Below are 20,753 nucleotides of genomic sequence, written 5' to 3'. Positions count from 1 at the left end.
ACAGGGGTGGGGATGCCAAAAATGACCGAGACGGATGATGTCCAAGCTTCACGAAGACTCTTGTGTTGTACTATTCAACAGCAACATTATGTGAGCTTATTCTCGCCCAATCATGTTTTAACATATTCAAGATAGAAAACGAAAAGAAAGGAAGATGCACAGCTACTTCCAACAACTGAGTGCGATTTTTCTTGAATCCCAACGATTGTATGGGATACTGATATTGGAGTGAGATTCGTTGGGGACGCCCGTGCTGCAGGTTGCTTGGATACGGACGCTGCTTTGTCATCGCCGCTTGTTCTCTTCCGAGAAGCGTACACGAAAGGGGCAGGGAGGGGGTGCGGGATATGTGCTTCTTATCCGGTTCACGTAGGAAAAAAAAAAAGATGGATATGTGCTTCTTATCCGATCAATGTATTCGTCATGGTCGAACCGGATCCGATGGTTGAATTCCACCCACCCCAATCGGGTGGAGGTTTGGGTTCTGGACTTCCATCGGCCCAGACCCGGAAGGGGGGGGGGGGGGGGGGGGGGGGTGTCCCGTCTTCCCAGCATGGGCACGAGGAGAAGCGGAGAAAGGAACTCCCGCGCCAGCGCTGCTTGAAAGAGACTGATGCGATGCGCTCCCTCCCTCTCTAACGCAGCTGTCTACATGTGACGCCCACTTTCGGGGTAAGAAGCGGCAGGAGGCAGGTTTATTCGGAAATAAAGGTGCATGTAGTGACCAAGGCCACCTTCCTCGGATCGACGCTGTGCTACCTGTGTCTTGCGGTACGTGTGGATGCGGGGTTCATGGTGGGGTGATGGGATGGGTGAGCATATAATAATAATAAGTAGCCGCCGCCGCTGCTGCTGCTGCTGGTCGCTGGTAAACAACAGCAAAACGCTTCCATTACTTTTATTGAGCACCAACGTCTCTGGTTGGGCGGTCGATTTTGCTCCCATGTGTGTGTTTATCTAGTGTTCCGAAGCTTCAGGTTTCTCAACGGGAGCAGGGTGGTGTGGGTTGGGAGGCTGACTCATGACATGACGCCCCCCTCCCCCGGCTTCTTGCTGCTCCGCATACAGAGTGAGGTGAGGGAGGAGACGATGCTCTGGAGTTGAATTTGGACTTCCTTTGCTCCGCGGTTGCATCTGTGGCTAAAGATCGAGGAGGATCTGCTTGCTCGCGTCTGCTTTTGATTGGTCACATCTTGCTGCGGTCTTCGTGCTTGGTGGGGCCAGCGCTGGACGCCAGTCCTTCCATCTTCTTGCTCTTGTGTCACGGTCTCGTACTAGGGTGCCCAAGGTGGAGGAGAGCTGTTGCCTGCTTCTCGATCGTTGTTCTGGAGGGGAATCTGGAAGATCGATTTCGGGTTGTTGAAAGATCTAGAGCAGTTTGTTGCCGTGTCCATCCACATCTCGCTGCAACCATGGGCATCTTCCCCTGTTCCTCAAACGATGTTTTTGTTTTGGGTTTTCTGGTACATGTCACGGCCTAAACTCTTGCCCAACTCCAGGCTTCCTTTCTCGAACGGCTCGTTGGGTGTAGGCACCTCCGGAAGGTTCTCGCAGGTTGTCTTCTTTGCGGTGGAGTTCTTGCCGGCTGATCATGCGAGCCTGAGATTCTTGTCATCATGGGAAGCCAAGCCAAGACTGTTGTTTGGTTTAGGAGGGACTTGAGGATCGAGGACAATCCGGCGTTGTCTGCCGCTGCCAAGGACGGCTGCGTCCTACCGGTTTTCATATGGTGTCCAAGTGAAGAGGGCCAGTTTTACCCGGGTCGAGTCTCCCGGTGGTGGCTGAAGCACTCCCTCGCCCACCTCGATCGGTCGTTGAGGTCCCTCGGCGCTCCTCTCACGTTCATCAGATCTGAAAGCACTCTAGCAGCCCTTTTGCAATGCATTGGTGCAATTAGGGCTACTAGGTTGGTCTATAATCATCTTTACGGTAAGTTATCTTAATGTTTGTCTCGTTTTGGGAGGTTTCCTGCGTGTTGGGTTCTTGGCTTATGTCCTATATCAAGTTATTTTATTTTCGAGAACCATACAGTGCAACACCAAAATTCCTATTCTCTTCATTGATGCACCAATGCTTCGCTCTTGGTTTCCTTCTTGTTTTGTTCCACTCCATTCGATTGTTAAATCTGTATGATTCTGTGTTTGAAAATGATGTTTCGGTTTGGTGATTAGATAAGATCAATTTTTAATAGCATCTTGCAACTTTGTTCCCAAGAAAACTGTGATGATTATTGACCTAAAGCAAAGATGTCTAAATTTTTGTTTCTAATTATTTTGTGATCTGTTTTGACAATGGTATACATGGAGTCCAAGTTGTACAACACTTTTTGGGTAAAATCTGGGTATGAATATGAGTAGGCCATTGCAAAAAGAATCATTTGTTCTGATGACCCATTATCAGGTTGATTTTGTGGTTCTTATCGATTTTGCAGATATCTCTCCATAGATCTGCTCAATCTGGGTTTGGAAATGTATTTCCTCGAAAAGGGGTTTCTAAGTGTTCAAACATTTCGGTTTCTTACACAAATTAGGAATTTTAAATTCTATAGTACTTTATACTCGTCCATCCAATAAACATTGTGTCCAAGCTCAATATAGACTTAAAATATAATATTTTTGTTAATGTAAGTCCTATACCCATCCTTATGTTGTTAGCTGTTAAAATCTGTCTCGAGTTAAAAATTTGGTGAGACTGACACCCATTCTTATCTTGTCAGTTGTTTAAATTTGTCTCAAGTCAAAAATTTTGTAAGACTGACAATGTGCACAAAAAATCATGCTTTGATGTTTCGAGTTATTCTAGTTCCAATTTTAGAGTCTATTGGAATGCGGTTTGTTTTCGGTCTCTGATAAGGCTAATGAATTTTCTTATCATGTTAAGTTTATTGCAGCAGTACACATTCTTCTTTGAGCTGCATGTGGAGATTTAGGAACTTTATTTACCTTTTCTCCTCTGAGATGATTGTTCCCCTTCTTCTTTTCAGCTGATCTTTATAACTGCCTTTCTATTGTTTGTATAAAATATTAGCACAAGGTATCGGGAACACAATATGCCAGATATTATGAACTCACAGTGGAAGTGCAATGATGTGTATTTCTAACTTAATGGATACATCCAAAACTTTGCTTTCTAACTTTCCAACAATATATAGTTCAAAAGTGCAAGTAGGCATGGAATATTATTAAAGAAATGTGTTACCTTAAAGGTCTTGGTAGCCTTCTGCATTCACATCATGATATTAGTCTGTTTACTTTCAGTACTTCTATCATCCTGTAAGCATTGCATTGAAGGACTTGTACCCCACTATGCAGATTTTCTGAACAATGGATCTTCAGTTGCTCACACTTGACAGATAGGATTTGAATGGAAAATTATTTTTTGTATACCTCTGATCGCATGTATCTTGAGAGGGCTATTCGGTCTGTCTAGATTAGTCAAGTTCTGCACATGGTGATTTTGTGTCCTATCTGAAGATAACTGTCTTTATTGATCTTATGTTTTCCTTTTCGATTTATTTTACCTTACTGTTCAGATCCTGTTTCACTTGTCCGTGATCATAAAATAAAAAGTCAGCTAGTGAGCCTTGGAATCAGTGTGCAAAGTTTTAATGGTGATCTCTTATATGAACCGTGGGGAGTTTATGATGAAAGTGGACTTGCTTTTACAACCTTTGATGCATACTGGGGCAAATGCAGGAGCATGCCAAATGAGCTGACAATGCTTCTTCCTCCCTGGAAGTTGGTTCCTCCTACAGGTAATATTACTCATGTAATTATGATATTCAGTGTCAAAAACCAACTACATTATGATGACTATAACACATTCACTTAAGTTATATATACCCCTTGTTTATTTTTTCTTTCTCCCTTTTGGACATACCGCCATGTTTTCTGCAAACTTATACTGTAATGGAGCCTTGATTTAGCAGGTTGTTGGTAGGTCATGGTTGGCTCTGAAATGATCTTGAAACTCTAAGGATCTTAGCCAAAATGCAACCCCGGACCTGGGGTAAGACAAATTAGTCTACTTAAGCTAATAATCTTATGATTTTGCTACTTGTTCCTACAAGCCAAACATAAAAAAATTCACTGCTATAGTGGGCCGCATGGATCTCTAGTACTTTCTTCATGCAGCTTGTTACACGAAGGTCCTCTAAAAAATATTGGACTCTTGAGAGTCTTATAGATTAGGAGAAGTATATACACGTGTCCAGCAATTGCAGAAGTCATCTGTCCTTGTACTTAAAATTGACCTTTCAGTTGGAGTCAATCAATATAGATCTGTTTTTATCAAAAGATACTAATGGTTTTACTGTAATATTGTGGGTAGGGAGGTTATGGGTTATCATCACTGGAAGCTTGTTTAGTCTAATCTCTATAGCAGCTTTAGCTTTTCATCTGATCTGGTTGTGGCATTTATACTGACACCTATGAAATTTGTTTGTCAATTTGAACATGATAATATAAAATTCTTGGATAAGAAGGAGCAAATTTTGGATATGTGCTGCTGCAAGTTTCATTTACCATTTCAAATCATGTCACTTCTCACAAGAAGATTGCTAATGGGAACTTTTCAATTTAGAAACTAATATATGTTTTGCATGCGACACTAATGTATGTTTCATCTCATTTGTTCTGATGTGACAGGTACAGAAAGTGTCGAAAGTTGTTCGATTGAAGAGTTTGGGCTTGAAAATGAAATAGACAAATCGAGTAATGCATTATTAAGCAGGGCCTGGTCCCCAGGTTGGAGCAATGCAGACAAGGTGTTGAGTGAATTTATTGATGAGCATCTTCTAGAATATTCCAATAATAGAATGAAGGTAGAAGGCACTACTACCTCATTGCTGTCACCCTATCTACATTTTGGTGAACTCAGTGTTAGAAAAATATATCAAAATGTCAGAATGAAGCAAATACAGTGGGCAAAGGATGGCAACTGTAAAGCAGAAGAAAGTGTGAACTTTTTCCTGCAATCAATTGGTCTTAGAGAATACTCGCGTTATCTTTGTTTTAACTTCCCATTCACATATGAGCGATCACTACTGGGTAATCTAAAACACTACCCTTGGCGTGCTGATGAAGGCCAGTTCAAGTCTTGGAGGCAGGGGAAGACTGGGTATCCTTTGGTGGATGCAGGAATGAGAGAACTTTGGGCAACTGGCTGGATACACAATAGAACTAGAGTGATTGTAGCAAGTTTTTTTGTGAAGATTTTGCTACTTCCGTGGACCTGGGGAATGAAATACTTCTGGGACACATTGCTGGATGCTGATCTCGAAAGTGACATCCTTGGTTGGCAGTATGTATCAGGAAGCTTACCCGATGGTCATGAGCTCAAACGTCTTGACAATCCTGAGGTATGCATTCTGTAACATCTACAGAGAAGTCTTGTGACCGCACCGAAACAATATGATTGGTTATTGACTAGCATTTCTATATAACTACAAATTTTGACCAGTTCTTTTGGGGGTGACATAATTAACATATATAAAACAATAGAATATAATCTTTAATCAGATTGAATATTAGAGAGATTTAGATGGTTTATACATGTAGTATAACAATCAGAAACTTTATCAACATGTAAAGAATCAAGGAGTGTGTGGCCTCCTAATATCCCCTGAATCAGCAAGAATACTGTGCTTTGTTGGTTAGTAATTAAAGGAACTGTTGTTTCTTGCTTGTTCTGTTAGGAGAAAGTGGTCTTTTCTTTTTTTGTTCTGAGACTAACTCACTGCATCGTTTTGTGCTCTCATTTCTATTAGTTGTCCATCACGTCATTTCATTTCAGCTGATGTCTGGTAAATCTTGTGCTGGTCATTTGGGTAAAACTAAAATGCTTCCTTCGTTGTAAGCATGATTTGTTGCAGACTTCTCTGTCTTGACAATACGAACTTCACACATATTCTCTCATCTGGATGTCTGCCTAGGCATTTCATTGGTAAACATTGTTTTCTCAATAGATACCATCGTTTTGATTTGGAGTCAGGTACTTGGTCAGAAGTATGATCCAGATGGTGAATATATAAGAAATTGGATTCCAGAGCTTGCGAGACTGCCAACCGAATGGATTCACCATCCGTGGGATGCTCCGAGTACAGTGCTAAAAGCAGCTGGTGTTGAGCTAGGATTGAACTACCCAAGGCCAATCGTAGAAATTCTTACAGCTAGGGAGCGACTTGATGATGCTGTGGACATGATGTGGGAACTTGATAGGGCTGCAAAAGTTGCAAAATTAAGCAGTTCAGATGAAGTTGTAGCTGATAATTTGATTAGTTTGAATAGTTTGGACATCCCAAAAGTTGTTGTGAAGAAAGAGGTATATTGCACTAGTTCATCTCTTGATCAAAGAGTGCCCTCTATTCACAATATGAAGGATATCTCAGTAAACAAGAAACCGAGGGATCCAAGTGGAGAAAAACCCTGTGCAGTTATCTTAAGTTCACACTCTAATACTGTGGAGAAGTCAAAGATGGATGTCGATTTACTTTCAACAGCCGAATCATCATCTGCCAGGAAAAGAAGCATCAGTGAAAGTCATTGTGCTGTTCCAACTCATTTTTCTTCTTCGCCAGACATAAATCCTGTGCAAGAGGATGGTTCAATGGGCCAATGTCATCTAAACAAGTCTAGTTCTGACTATCCGTGGCAAGGAGCAGATGGAATTGGAGAAGGAAAGGTTGCTTCAAATTAGATTTTTCAGTTTATAAAAGACACCTGAACGGTCTGTTGTCCAAGTATTATTTGATTGCAAATGTCCTTCTCACTGCTTTCTGCTTAGGCAATCAATATCTTTCTGATAAGTTATCTATCAACCGATCATCCTAGCATAGAACCAAATTTATCCCTCATTTTATGTTCTAGATGTTTTCGTCAAGATGTAGTTATCTGATGTAGCTCATTGCAAATAACATCACATGTACGTTAGTTTATTGCAGTAATTTATGGTATTTTATTTTCTCAAGCCTTTCTTGTACAAGTAATCGATACATATAATCCATCAAAAAGTCATAATATTTTGCTTGGCACAAGTAGCCTTAAACTTGATATATACTATGAATTCCTGCTTAAAACTAGAGTTATAATTTGGTTATTTTATGTCGTCTATATATTTTAACTCAATTTGTTTTGCTGCTAATCAATGAATTCTGTTGTTGATGCAGGAGGAAGAGGATTTTGATGCTCAAAGCAGCTTCAAGGGCTTCAGACCATGCAAGAAACCTGCTTGTCTCTAACAGATAATACGGAGGTCGGCGGGCGATCTGGTGTACGCTAAAATCTTGTCCCCTTTGTCTTCTACTTGTACTATGTTAATGCAGAAACGAATAGCTTATGATACACTCATCGAAACAATTTTGTATGTATCACTTCTCCTTTGGTTGAAATAAATGTTCAACTTTGTCAAATAGTTGACCTGAACACATATCTTATGACCTGAACACATGAATTGTGACACATGCTATTTCTGCTTTCCAATGAAATCATCATTTCTTACTGCATGGTATTCCGAGTTAATGAAGCATGATAGTTCCTTGTTCCTGCACTTTGCATCATTTATAATGAATTTGATGATCTCACAATCATATCTGCAACTAAAAACAGAAGCTAATGTTCCTGTTAAAACTGTATCACTTCTCTTTTGGTTTGTGAAAGCTAATCTGAAGCATCTTTCTCTTGATCTGATTGAACATACAGAAAAATCTACTCTTTGCTTCCTCCTGCAATAAATTGCAATATTTTTTCCTTTTGAATTTGAGACCAGAAAAAAAAAAAAGGAGCACATTCTTCAAAATAATAACCATGTATAAACTTAACTAGTAGCATTTACCAGATGATGAATTCATTAGTTAAAAGAATGAATCTAGCATCATTACTTAGTGGTAAACTATGATACTTTTTGTTTCCATATCTCAGCAACTGTTCAAAGTACTCTAAAGAATTACTACATCTGTAGCTGGAGAATCCATATTGTAATTGTTTCCTGATTGTATGCAAAAGCTTCTAAGCTTAACATGCTTCCATTTCCTTACATTACAAAAGTATATATAAACTTGATGAAGGGGAAAACAAATAATAACAAATCGTTGCAGCATTACAACATACACCTTGCATCACTGGATTGACAACGCATATCGACTCCAAAGCAGTAGTAGTACTTCCATCTTGTCGCTTAGCAGATGGGAAGTGGAGCTCCGTTCCATTCCTTCAAGCATTCGAGGAGCGGATCGATCAGCAACCCTTCGTTGACAGCCACGAACACCTTGTCGAACTCCTCTCCGGGGGATCGCGCCTTCTCGCCGGTGAGGTATGCAACCCCGAGCTCCTCCCTAACGAGCCGATACAACGGGTACGACCTGCACTCCCTGATCCTGTTGGCGATGGCCGCGTTGCCGCCCTCGACCGCGGCCCTCGCCGCCTCCACTTCCTTGGGGAGGACGGCCTTCAGCTCCTCCTCGAAGGCGGTGATCTTTTGGAAGACGGACGTCGTCGCGTCCTTCTCCTTCTCGCCATTGCTCAGAGCGTGCTCCACCAGGACCATCCTCAGCTTGGGCATCAGAGCGTACGTCGAGCTGCAGGGGTCGTCGATGTAGCTGAAGACGTTCTCCCTGTCGACGACCATGATCAGGTCCTTCTCGCAGAAGCGCGAGGGGTGGAGCTCGCCGTTGGCGCCCGTGGTCAGGACCCTCTTGGCGACTTGGCCCACCGTGTTCTTGACCGCATGCTTGAGGTTCTCCTCCAGGTGCCTCAGATCGATGGCTTGGCAGAGAGCAACCAAGTAGGTGGCGGACATGAGCTTTAGAATGTCGACCGCCTCCGCCGTCTTCCTCGAGGAGATGAGTCCCAAGGAGTTGACGTCTTGGTTGTGCTGCTCGGCGCTCTGGACGTGGTTGGTCACCGGGTTGGCGAGGAACTGGAGCTCAGAGCAGTACGCCGCCATGGCGATCTCGGCGCCCTTGAAGCCGTAGTCCAAGCTGGGGTTGCGCCCACCGGAGAGGTTCGAGGGCAGGCCGTTGTTGTAGAAGTCGTTGACGAGCTCGGAGAACTGCGCGAACATGAGCTTCCCGATGGCGGCGACGGCCAGGCGGGTGTTGTCCATCGACACACCGATGGGGGTGCCCTGGAAGTTGCCGCCGTGGAGGGCCTTGTTCCTGGAGACGTCGATGAGGGGGTTGTCGTTGACGGAGTTGATCTCCCTCTCGATGGACTTGGTGGAGGCGCGGATGACCTCGATCTGGGGGCCGAGCCACTGCGGGGAGGTGCGGAGGGCGTAGCGGTCCTGCTTCGGCTTCTGCAGTGGGTCTTGCTCGTGGAGCTTCTTGGCCATCTTCATGTAGGAGCTGCCGTCGAGGATGTGCTCCATAATAGCGGCGGCCTCGATCTGGCCCGGGTGGTGCTTCAGCTTGTGGGTGAGGTGGTCGGTGAACTCCGGCTTCCCCTGCATCACCTCGCAAAAGACCGCCGACAGCACCTCGGCGAGGACGGCGAGAACGTTGACCTCGTAGAGGACGAGGGAGGCGAGGCCGGAGCCGACGGCGGTGCCGTTGACCAGCGCGAGGCCCTCCTTGGGCTGCAGCTCGAAGAACCCGTGGGAGATGCCAGCTCGGCGGAAGGCCTCCGCGGCGTCGACCCCCTCTCCCCCAGGTGCGAGGGCCTTCGCGTTTCCCCGGCCGGTGAGCAGGCCGGCGATGTAGGACAAGGGGACGAGGTCACCCGAGGCAGTGATAGTGCCACGGAGGGGAAGGCAGGGGGTGATGCCACTGTTGAGGAGGTTGGCCATGGCCTCCAGGATTTCGAACCGTATGCCGGAGTAGCCCTGGAGAAGGGTGTTGATGCGGACGAGCATGGCGGCCCTGGCCGCCGGGGTCGGCAGCGTGTGCCCGGACTCCGCCCCGGAGCCGAATATTCCGGCATTGAGGAATCTGCAGCAAGAAGAAGAAAAAGAATAATCTTAAGGCCGACGATCCAAACAATGATTGCTGCATGCACGGTTCTTATCGATCCACCATCGTATGCACCATTACGAGTCCTCCTTGGCTCGACGACAAGAATCCAAGGTCACCCCCAGTTCCCAGTCCACGAAACGAAACCTAAGAGAAATCCATCCGGCAAAGCTTGACAAGGACAGTGGTCTCGACACCTTCCTCCTCCATTGATTGGATTTGCTATTGTTATTGCTATTGCTATTGCTAGGCTGTACTGCACGATCTTCTCGTTCTCGGAGAAGTGTCGGTGGACAACACGGTAGCGTCCATTTGTGTGAATCCTATGGCTTTGTTCTCTCAAGTTGGATCTGTCTCGTCCTCATGAATGCATCCCATCAGGTCCCTAGACTTTTCTTCCTGCAGTGACCTATCCCACCCCCCCCCCCCCCCCCCCCCGTAACCCGTCGGTGACCTACTCGCCATGGCAACCACCGCACAGCTAGTTTCCTCTATCATCGAAACCACATGGCGCATGCAACACCAAAGCCGCAAGCAACCGGGAACATGCATGTCCCGTTGCTGGTGACCATGACAACTTGCAGCAACATTCTTGTGTGAATTCCTATTGCAGCTTCTTCTTCTTCCCGGAATAAGCACGGGATGTAAGAGAGAACATTGTGGAGATGGGTCGTCGTATACGAACAATTTCCTCAAGGTTTTTGAGTTGTATGATGGTTAGTATGAATCAAGATCTTGATAGGAGTCATTAAACTACCATATGATTCATGGTTTTGACATCTAAGAGGCTAATAAGTTCAGGTGTACGTCTCAGAGAGAGAGAGAGAGAGAGAGAGAGAGAGAGAGAGATAAGGCACCTGATAAGCTCCTGCTGCAGGGCGCCGCCTTGCTTGGTGCGCCTGTGAGAGGTGGCGCCGAAGCCGGTGGTGACACCGTAGCTGTCGGTGCCCTTGGTCATGCTGTCCATCACCCACTGGCTGCTGGCGCGCACCCCCTCCCGCGCCGACTCCGACAGCTCCACCCTAACCGCCGAGTGGGGCGCCGTGGCGACCGCGGCCACCTGAGAGATCTTGAGCGTCGCGCCCTCGAGTCGCACCAGTGGCTGCCGGAACTCCCCCACCATCCGCTTCACCTCCTCGAGGTGGCTCCCCGTCACGGCCTCCGCCGCGGCGCCCCAGTTCAGCGGGTCAGTCCTGATGCACAGGCTGCCGTTCGCATGGACGCCGCCGTTCTCCATCTCCATCGATCACGGAACGAGATCCGACGAAAGACCAGAAGGGAGGAAGTGGAAGGTAAGGAAGGTGAGATAACCCTGAGGTAGAGAGGAGCACGAGGAAGGGTTAAATAGAGCAGCTTGTGGTGGCATGGAGAGAGTTAGGTGGGCATAATACTTCAACCACTGGATCGGTCTCGTCAAAGATGGAGGGGAGGAGAGGGGTGGGTGGAGATACGAGGCATGCATGCCATCGTTTTCCTCACCAATTCTTCCTTCCTCATCCCCTCGTCCTCTCTCTCTCTCTCTCTCTCTTTCCAGGACGATCCCGCGGATATGACGATTGCTTCTCCCGAGTAGAAGGTGATTTCCACGTTCATGTCACACTCGAGGCATATAAGCATTCATCTTTCTTTTCATCTTCTTCTACTAATGTTGATCGTGGCAACTATGTGCATCTTATTTTTCTTTTACCTTATGGTGAGGACTGTGTGGATTGAAGGAAAGTAAAAAAAAGAAAAAAAAACTCTAATTTTATTAGCCTTAAAAGATTGAGAATTCTTTTTTAAGATACAGAATCTTTACTACCGTACAAAAAAAAAAAAATATCGGATGATATTTTGAACCATCAACTAAGAAAAATAAAATAAGCGTATTATTATTATTATCATATTAATGTTTTAGATATAAAAAATATAAATAAATTAAAGATAAGTTCGATTCTATAGTTTTGTCTTTTTTTTTTTTTTTTTGTGTGTGGCTTCTGATCCCACAGTTTTCTATTAGAATGAACTATTTAGTTTGTGTAAATCATATAAAATAATAATTTTAGTTAAATTGAACCCAATCGAAGATTTTGTCGTCATTTAAGTATAGGAGAAGAAACGCAAGTGAGAGTTGTTGTACTGCCTGCCACACAGGTCATTGTCCCCACCAACCTCTCTCCTCTAATGAAGTAGGTATGGAAGTAGCTGCCAAATTGCCATGGGAATTGTCCTCACCAACCTCCCTTCTCCCTTCCCTCATAGAACCAAGTAAGAAATAGCTGCCGAATTGCCATGCAAATGGAGAGGAATTGCAAGGAAGATGTAATCCAATTCCTCAGCAAGATTAAAGGAATATGGCTTGTTGAGCATACTTTTAAGTCCCTATACTTTCTGAGAAATGAAAGACACAATATCTTGGAAGTTGTTTCCAAGCTCAAGTTCTTCGATTCAGATCTTCCACAAGATTAGTTGTAGATGACAGATCCTTAGTATGCAGCTTACTCTTTTGACAGTCAAATTCCACTTGAACAATCTTGTACAGGATTACCACTTAATTCAGATGGTATGTATGGATGAATGGTTGTTAATACAAGTATTATGACATCATAAACTCTTTTTACCTCTATCATGACAACAAACAGCACTCCTTCCTTCCTTGGTTCAATTATTAGATACTTAACATGACTTAAGTGGAACCTTGGCATACAATTCTTATGTTTGATCAAATTGTTAATCTTTTGATGCTTGATTTTTTGTTTCGATGAATATTTATAGTATTTTTTTTTTATAAAGGCGAGATTTGAGTTCAGAGGCTTACGATAAACTATCAAAATCTTTATCGACTAAAGATTTGAGTCAACTGGACACACCTATCAGTTTATTGATGAGACATGCTCCAAACTTAGCTGTCAATTTAACCTTGTGGCCAATAGTTTTTCTTTTGTCTGAAGGAAATTTCCACCAACCAAACTTGGAAATTCTGGTCAAGGGTGAGAAAATTGAATGCAAGCCTTTGTTTATGAGACTGGGAGTTTGGTGTGGAATGCTCTTCACCACCAACCATGACAGCCAAATCACATGAGCCTTGGCATAAGGATCTAAGTAGCAAAAACAAAGGAAGCCAAAAAGTTAATGCTAGTGGCTGCTGGTTCACTTCCTCCTGCAGATTCAATTGTGGGGATACCAACTAGTTGGTGTAATAAAATCTTAAGAACAGGAGTAGTTAGCAACTTGTTGATGCTTGATAAAAATAATGCTTCCACTTAAACCAACAGTGAATGTAAAAAAAAATGTCATTTCATTGGGAGTGGGAGTGAGATATGGATCCTCTACACTTATGATCAGAACTTTGTATATTAAGAGTTCGAGTATCCTATTGAGCCACTGATGGCCGGATGTGCATTGCACTAATATGCCATGTAGAAAGATATATGAATGTTGACATCTTTATATTGGGAGTCCACCCATGGGAGAAGGAATGGGAGATGACAATGTGGCAAGAACTGGTTCACATCTTTAATGAACCTAAAAGTTTAGGAGCCACTCTCAATTGAAGGTTGGTGGGCAATTTATGATGAAGAGAAAGAAGATTGTGTAGATCATAGTTGCTGTTGATGGATAATGGAATGGAGCTCCAGAAAACAAGATGCAACACTTTCTATTGAGTTTTGTTGTCCTTTTGATCTGCCACTGAACATTCTTCTTTTCCTTGAGTGATCTCAATTTATAAGCTTGCTTTTGGACACATCTGAAGTGGACAATGCAGCACATAAGTACACAAATGCCCAGTTGTGACTATCATAGGACATTGAGACCACTCTTAGTTGATCCAGCAGAGATTTCAGAGTTCCATACAAGCCTATTGTAGAAAACAAACATAAAGAGACATCAAGATAGGGGTTTTATTTTTTATTTACATAATGATGCCCTTTATTTTTCTTAGTCTCTACAGTTAAATCTAACATAAAATGCTCCATCTTCTTAACTCTCTTTAGTGAAATTGCTTACTTATTTGCTGTCTTTTTACTTTTTCTTGAACAGTCTTATGACTGGCAGTTTACATTATATTTCTTGCATCCATCAACACTCTTTGACTGTCAACTTGAGGGCAGTAGTTTGTGGGGGGGGGGGGGGGGGGGGGGGGGGTGGTTGGTTGGTGGGAGATTAAACACTCATATTTGAGGTGCACGGTGGTATCAACTACCCCTGTCTCCTTCATTTTGCTTGCTTCAAGTGAGGTTCCACCCACACCTGCGGCAGCAGCAGCACCACCAAACTTTCACATGTTCAATACATATACATAAACATGACAATATAATAAAATTTTCACTGACCATGCGAAAATATGTTATGGCTCAAAATTTTGATACCTGACCATATCAAAATGGTGGCATCAACTACCCCTTTCTCCTCCATTTTGCTTGCTTCAAGTGAGGTTCCACTCACACCTGCAGCAGCACCACCACCACCAAACTTTTCACATGTTCAATACATATACATAAACATGACAATATAATAAAATTTTCACTGACCATGCAAAAATATGTTATGGCTCAAAATTTTGATACCGGATATATCGGTTGCGAGCTGGAAAGGTACATAATACATCGAGAAAGAGGAACATGAACAAACTGGAGAAAAGGAGAAGTATCAAACCGACAAACCGACCATCAACAATAGACAGCAGCAATTGAACACTAGGGAAGAATTGCCCCTTAAAATATTCATAGTGTTCAATGTATGAATCAATGATGACTCTCATTATGATAAATCATCTTGCCATTAAAAATGACATGGTTCAAGACTTCATTGGACAAATTATAAATTGGTCCATTTCTATCCATCATGTTCAAGAGTACAGTAGCAAAAATAAGCACGATAAAAAGGGTATTGTCATGTAGTCTAAAAACATGTTCATGGATCATGTTCTCACTCAATGACGAAGTTAATAGAATTAAGAATTAAATGATGATCTAACCTCAAATACGCTGCTGGTTCATGACATCATTCCATAAGAAAACCATGAAGCATGCAATCCACACAGCTATCCCAAGATTCCAACTCTGGTTCTTACTTGGGATTTCTGAGCACAATGATGACAGAGTCCTCTCCAAGAAACATTTTACTGATGAATCTATCCTTGTTGACAGTAAGAGCTTTCTTCTTTCCCTTGCCGGTCTTATGTATCTGCAACAACAACAAAAGAGTTCATTAGAAATTAGAGAAAGTGATGACTCCAGGAAGTATGTAGTCACATTACCTCAGTCCACATTTCCCTAACATTTTCAAGGACCATTTTACAGTGGCGGTCGAAAACTTGAGGTAAGAAAACTTACATTAGTGTTGTCCTCCATTGGCTACTGCAAAATGAAACAGGAAGAGTAAGAAGTGATAGAGAAAGATTATTACGCAGTATGATTATAATAAAACTGAAGAGCATATACAACTGCTGATTATGGAACTTGAGCAGTAGCATGAAAATACTAATTACAATAGACGCACACAAAGTATGCTCCCAGAAAACTAGAGAAATGTGTTTGCAGAGGACATTTTAACATCAACAGAAACTGACCATAGAAAACAACTATCATCAATACAGTTTACAAAGTGTTATTACTTCATAACCACTTAAGGTTCCTTTGACAAATGGCCCACTTATGTTAATGTCAGTGAAATGCTGAAGCATAACACTGTGGCTGATATGACTAATGATAATCACTGGGACATTAATGTCTTGCTCCATAGTATTCATCTCCCTAGAGCCCTCTATGATATAATCTTGGAATTGGAGCTCAGCTTCTCAAAAAAATATTTCTGCTGGCGGTGGTTACTTTTATATAATACAGATTGTTTATGAGGAGAAAGTTTGGTTGGGCTGGAAGGCAATTTGGTGTCTCAATATGACTTCTAAAGTGAAACTTTTTTGTGGGAGTTTAGCTGGAATAGACTGCTTACTTCTAGCTGGTTGTCTCATATCCAGTATAGCCAAGTTGAGGTTTGTCCTACTTGTGAAGTTCACATTGATTCTATTAAATGTATCTTCTTTGAATGTTCCCAAGCACTCTGTTCTTGCCATCTCCTTGAACTTAATATGGGCCTCAAATTTAAGTTTTTTAATAGTTGGCACAAAGGTGATTGACCGAAAGAAGGTAAAGAGCACGACCAGTGTTTTTAAGTGGATTCACTGTCTCATAGCTACTTCATCCTGTTTTTTTTGGAACCACAGGAATGAAACTAGATTTCATAACCGTTGGATCGATAATAGCCATGACAAGCTTGAGGGAATTGCAGAAAGGTATGACCTTAGTCAAGTAGTGTGGCTAATCTTGATTATATATTAGAGTGTGATGGCTCATTCAGCGTGTCTAAAGGTCTTGCAGGTATGAGCTTTATCATAAAGAAGGAAGAGGGCACGATTGTTGAGAAGGGTAGTGGGCCTTGTCCAGCTGTTAATCCTACCATCACAGATTGCATTGCACTATTGGCGTGGTTGCAGAGGCTGGAACTGGATATTAGAAGTAATACTTAGGTGCAAATGGATACACTGTATGTTTGAGAGGTCAGTGTACACAACATAGCTTACTCTTAATTGCTGGAGGTAACATATGCATAGGATCTTAATTTCATGAAACACAACGTGGCTTACTCTTTGAGATGTCACTGTGCGCTTTTTCTTTTGTGAAGCAACGTTTTTTTTCTTTTGTGAAACAGCTGTGTGGCAATTACTGTAATTCCTTATTAAGTGCAACACATGGTTCTTTTCTTTCAAAAATAATCCACACACACAGTTCACAATGACATTTGGACAGGTGCCATGTGTTGTGCGTGAGCATGTGTGGAGTACAGTTACTATGATTGATGTCGAAGCAAAATGCAACAAATAGGAAAGGAGCGCATGTTAACCTTCGCGCAATGTCAGCATGATACTTATATCATTGCATCAAGGAGTATCCTTTTCGAGTTAACTCTCAATTACTTGTTGCCATATTCTTAAGATCTTGGAATGTGTTCATAAAATTCTAACACATCCAAGTAGTCATCAACTTTCACCTTTGCACAAGGATACTGCTATTAAGTTCATTTCGACCTACAATGTGTAAAATCTCTTATTTAACAATCTAATCAGAAGCAAAAATTCCAGGCCAAACAAGATTATCCCACGTAAAATCTTGAGCAATAAGCGTATACAACAAAGTTTAAAAAAAAAAAGTTTAAACCTTCACAAACTTATGGCTTGAATTATGTCTCTGTAAAAAAGCAAAATGACGATATTTTCCTAACTAAAAGTGGATAATTCGATCCTATTACCTCCAACAAATAAAGCCTAGTCCATGTGCAACTCTCAGCCTGAACTTGCAGAATCAGCAAAATCATACAGCCAAGTAGTTCACAAAACGAACAAAAATTTTAATCGATACCATAAGGACCCTAAACCCTCCATTCCCAAGAAGAAGCAAAACCAAACCATATGTATCCTAAACATTAACCCAGAACAGGTTTAAAGGCAACGACTTTGCCACAAGAAAAGCATCAATCACACAGTGCAAACATATACGGTGCATAAAGAAACAGAGGAAAGAGTAAAACCGAAAGGGATCGGAGGTGCCCGTCGAGTTATTCCTCCGGTCGCTGGCCCTTCCCCATGAAGCCCTAGTGACAGCAGCGAGTGTGCGAATGCGGCCGTGAGCGAAAACGAGTTCCGCCGCTTTTATAGTAGCCGGACCCCACACGGCTTTGTAACGGCGGGGCACACGACGTTTTGAAACCCGAAAATTCTTGACCGTCTGATTTTATCCAATCATCAGCTGTTGTATTGTCTGGATACGTGGCAGACTCGAATAAATATTATTATAATTCATTAGTAGCAAAACTATAATTAAGATATTAATTTATATCCATTAAAGTGATGGGTCTTATGTGGGGTGGGGGGGGCTCCAATAGGTTTAATGTGACCTCTGTCCATTTTGAACATTCAATTCTCTTTTTAATAATTTCAAAATTTTATATTTTCTTAGATTTATACATGAAACAAATAGGGGAGATAAAAATTACCTAGGAGTGCTCCAAATAAGATGAATAATAATAAAGATATTATTTCCATGTGTGATGTAGACAAGGATGGATATTTAAAGATGTTTCTTTTTAAAACTTAAATTGAGTTTTTTTTTTTCATCATATCATATCTAGACTCTCACTTTTTTTTTTTTTTTGCTAATAGTTTTAACCCTCATCTGGTGAAAAATTTCCTCATTATCCTTAATAACGAGTTCAACACTATTACCGACTCAATGTCTTTTATTTTTTATTTTTTTTATCTTATTCAAGTTCCCCATCAAGACTCTTGTCCTTGGGATGAGTTTAAATATCATAGACTTAGTTGAAATTACTTAAATCATGATACATCATTACGCTAATTTCTCAAACTTAACTGGGATTACCTAAGTTATGATGCTCCCTTTCGATATGCATATGCAAAGAGTTAGTCAATTTGGAATCTCGCTCGGGTCCGTTTGACTTGTAAAATGAGAAAGTTGATTAGTTCGAAAGCAAGCGGCAGACAAATCCTGACATCTCACAAAGAAGGAAGTTTTACAAGTAATTCAACAAGTACTTTAAGTGTAAGAAAGGAAGGAGAAAGTAAGGATTTTAGAAATTAAAACGAACAATTGTAAGTCCACAAACGACTACTACTAGTGTCCGGCATGATATTTTTTTACCCTTTAATCTATGCTTCCATTTCCTTTATTATTAGTGTAAATTTTAATTATTGATTCAATATACCAAAACTGAGTTGTTGTGCTTACTTTTGAGACAAGATATATCAAAATAAACTTGGAAAGGTTATTTGTCCAAAATGGATCTCTTAATTAGATCTTTTCCGGTAAAACTTATGTTGAGAATAATGACGAAAAATAAAACTTAGAAGCTACTAAGTTGAATAAACTTTTACCTACTTTCTCTTTTAAAGAAATTATATCCAAGGAAGTATCTAATAACTATCATTTTGGTTCAATGTTATGGATCCAATGTGTAATCACCAATAGGAAAAATACACTATATTCCACCACTCAAATACCTAGAGTATAGATTTAAGAATACTCCTTAAGATATATAAAGATTCTTTGTATGAGAATGAGAATGAGAATAAGAATACAAATTCTTTTATAATTCCATTAATCTTTATTTATATGGTTAGGGAGGTTACAATATTCTCCCTCATGAATTATGATCATTCATTTGAGGATTTAACCTCTTGTGACTCCATCTAGGAAAGTTATTATTTGAAACTTCTATAATGAGGAATAGTTTAAACTCCTACATCATTTTCTGAGTGTAACACCTCATTTCTAATTAAAAAGGGTAAGGAGTTATTCTTTGTAACTATTTAAGATTCAATCATTATTTATGATTGATCGAATTGACCTAATCTATCATGGGTGGACTTATTTGACTATGCTCCTTTCATTTCCCACTCCTATATGATGGAATCTAATCCTAGTAATGGTAATTTAAAATTACATACTACATGAGCTTTGCTATTAGCATATTAAGGATTGTTGAGAAAAATCTATTAAAGCGGAATAATTTTTTTTCCTCTTTGTTCTTTATGTATCAAAATGGGTTCCTCATCAAAATACCAACTTAATATCAAAATACAAATATTAACCAGAACAACATAAATAGTAGAGCAATAAATCAATCACATAGTGAAACCAAATTTTTAACATGAAAAACCTAATGCAGGAAAAATTATGGGACCGTAGTCCACCTCAAACTTTCACTATCAATAGTAATGATAACATGTTTACAATAAATATTCTCTAGAATAACTAGAGGATCACAATAACATCAAGAACATAGATCTTGGTTCAAGAATAACATATCATCATCACGTAGGATGGATCTCATCAAAAGGAGAATTTTAGGTCTTACAAAGTGGGTATGGCAAGAAAGTATATCAGAGAGGATAAACTACATATCAACACCATTAGGATTATAGAGCTTACTGTAAGGATTTTCTACATAAAATTTAGGTCAAAACTGATAACATTTGGCCACTGATCGTCAAGTAGAAAACTCAAAGTCCTAATTTTTCTCCTCTTTTTTGTCTCTCTCTACCTTTTCTCTCACTGTACACTGCCACAGTTCGCTGCGTGCTCTCGCTACCCTGTCTCATGTTCGTTGCCCTTTTAATTATTGATTTGGGCTCAAAAGACCCAATTGTCTAAGTCCACATATGGGTTGGACCCAACAATTCTCTCCCTCCAACTCATATGATGGGCTATACTAAGCCTAGTCTTCGCCTATATGCTTCAAGTTTTTCCTTAGGCAAAGACTTTATCAATATATATGATATATTCTCATTGGTATATACCTTTTCTAAGTGTAATTCTTTCATCTCAAGCACATCACTAATCCAGTGATATCTCACATCAATATACTTGGATCTAGAATAGTATGTTGAATTCTTAGAGAGATAAATGACACTCTGACTATCACAGTAAATAGTATATCCTTCCTATTTCAAGCTCAATTCCTATAGAAACATTTTCATTCATAAAGTTTCCTTGCAGGCTTCAGTAATTGCTATGTATTCTACTTCTGTGATTGATAGAGCAACACAATTCTGTAACTTCAACTGCCAAGAAACTGCTCTCCCTGCAAATATCATCAAGAACCCCGAAGTGGACTTCTTGGAATCAATATCACCTATCATGTCTGCATTTGTGTACCCTTCTAACACAAGTTCATCACTGTCAAAACATAAATATAAATTGGAAGTACCTCTTAGATATCTTAATATCCATTTCACTACTGCGCAATGTTTATT

At 41.2% G+C, this 20,753-nt stretch overlaps 2 protein-coding genes and 1 long non-coding RNA gene across 4 annotated transcripts; 1 reads left to right on the top strand and 2 right to left on the bottom strand.

The window, feature by feature from the left end:
- The first annotated feature begins 630 nt into the window (after positions 1-630).
- LOC103985826 (cryptochrome-1) lies at positions 631-7,408 on the top strand. Its single transcript, XM_009403672.3, has 6 exons — positions 631-868; positions 978-1,929; positions 3,533-3,754; positions 4,647-5,359; positions 5,992-6,681; positions 7,166-7,408. The coding sequence occupies exons 2-6, from the start codon at positions 1,617-1,619 to the stop codon at positions 7,235-7,237; spliced, it is 2,010 nt and encodes a 669-aa protein (XP_009401947.2). The 5' UTR covers positions 631-868; positions 978-1,616; the 3' UTR covers positions 7,238-7,408.
- A 549-nt stretch (positions 7,409-7,957) lies between these two features.
- LOC135612719 (phenylalanine ammonia-lyase-like) lies at positions 7,958-11,462 on the bottom strand. Its single transcript, XM_065109330.1, has 2 exons — positions 10,801-11,462; positions 7,958-9,922 (listed from the first exon to the last, which is right to left on the bottom strand). The coding sequence occupies exons 1-2, from the start codon at positions 11,184-11,186 to the stop codon at positions 8,173-8,175; spliced, it is 2,136 nt and encodes a 711-aa protein (XP_064965402.1). The 5' UTR covers positions 11,187-11,462; the 3' UTR covers positions 7,958-8,172.
- Positions 11,463-14,062: 2,600 nt separating this feature from the next.
- LOC135611789 (uncharacterized) lies at positions 14,063-17,599 on the bottom strand. 2 transcript variants are annotated; one of them, XR_010486661.1, is made up of 5 exons: positions 17,510-17,599; positions 15,259-15,282; positions 14,901-15,109; positions 14,293-14,370; positions 14,063-14,173 (listed from the first exon to the last, which is right to left on the bottom strand). It is a non-coding gene; the product is annotated as an uncharacterized LOC135611789 (long non-coding RNA). The 2 variants fall into 2 exon arrangements; XR_010486660.1 differs by lacking the exon at positions 14,063-14,173 and having other exon boundaries at positions 14,186-14,370.
- Positions 17,600-20,753: the final 3,154 nt, after the last annotated feature.

The sequence above is a fragment of the Musa acuminata genome, chromosome BXJ2-5 (genome assembly GCF_036884655.1).
Source record: "Musa acuminata AAA Group cultivar baxijiao chromosome BXJ2-5, Cavendish_Baxijiao_AAA, whole genome shotgun sequence".
Taxonomy (NCBI): Eukaryota; Viridiplantae; Streptophyta; class Magnoliopsida; order Zingiberales; family Musaceae; genus Musa; species Musa acuminata.
The sequence above is the reverse complement of the archived record's forward strand: the minus strand, read 5'-3'. Positions and strand labels throughout refer to the sequence as shown.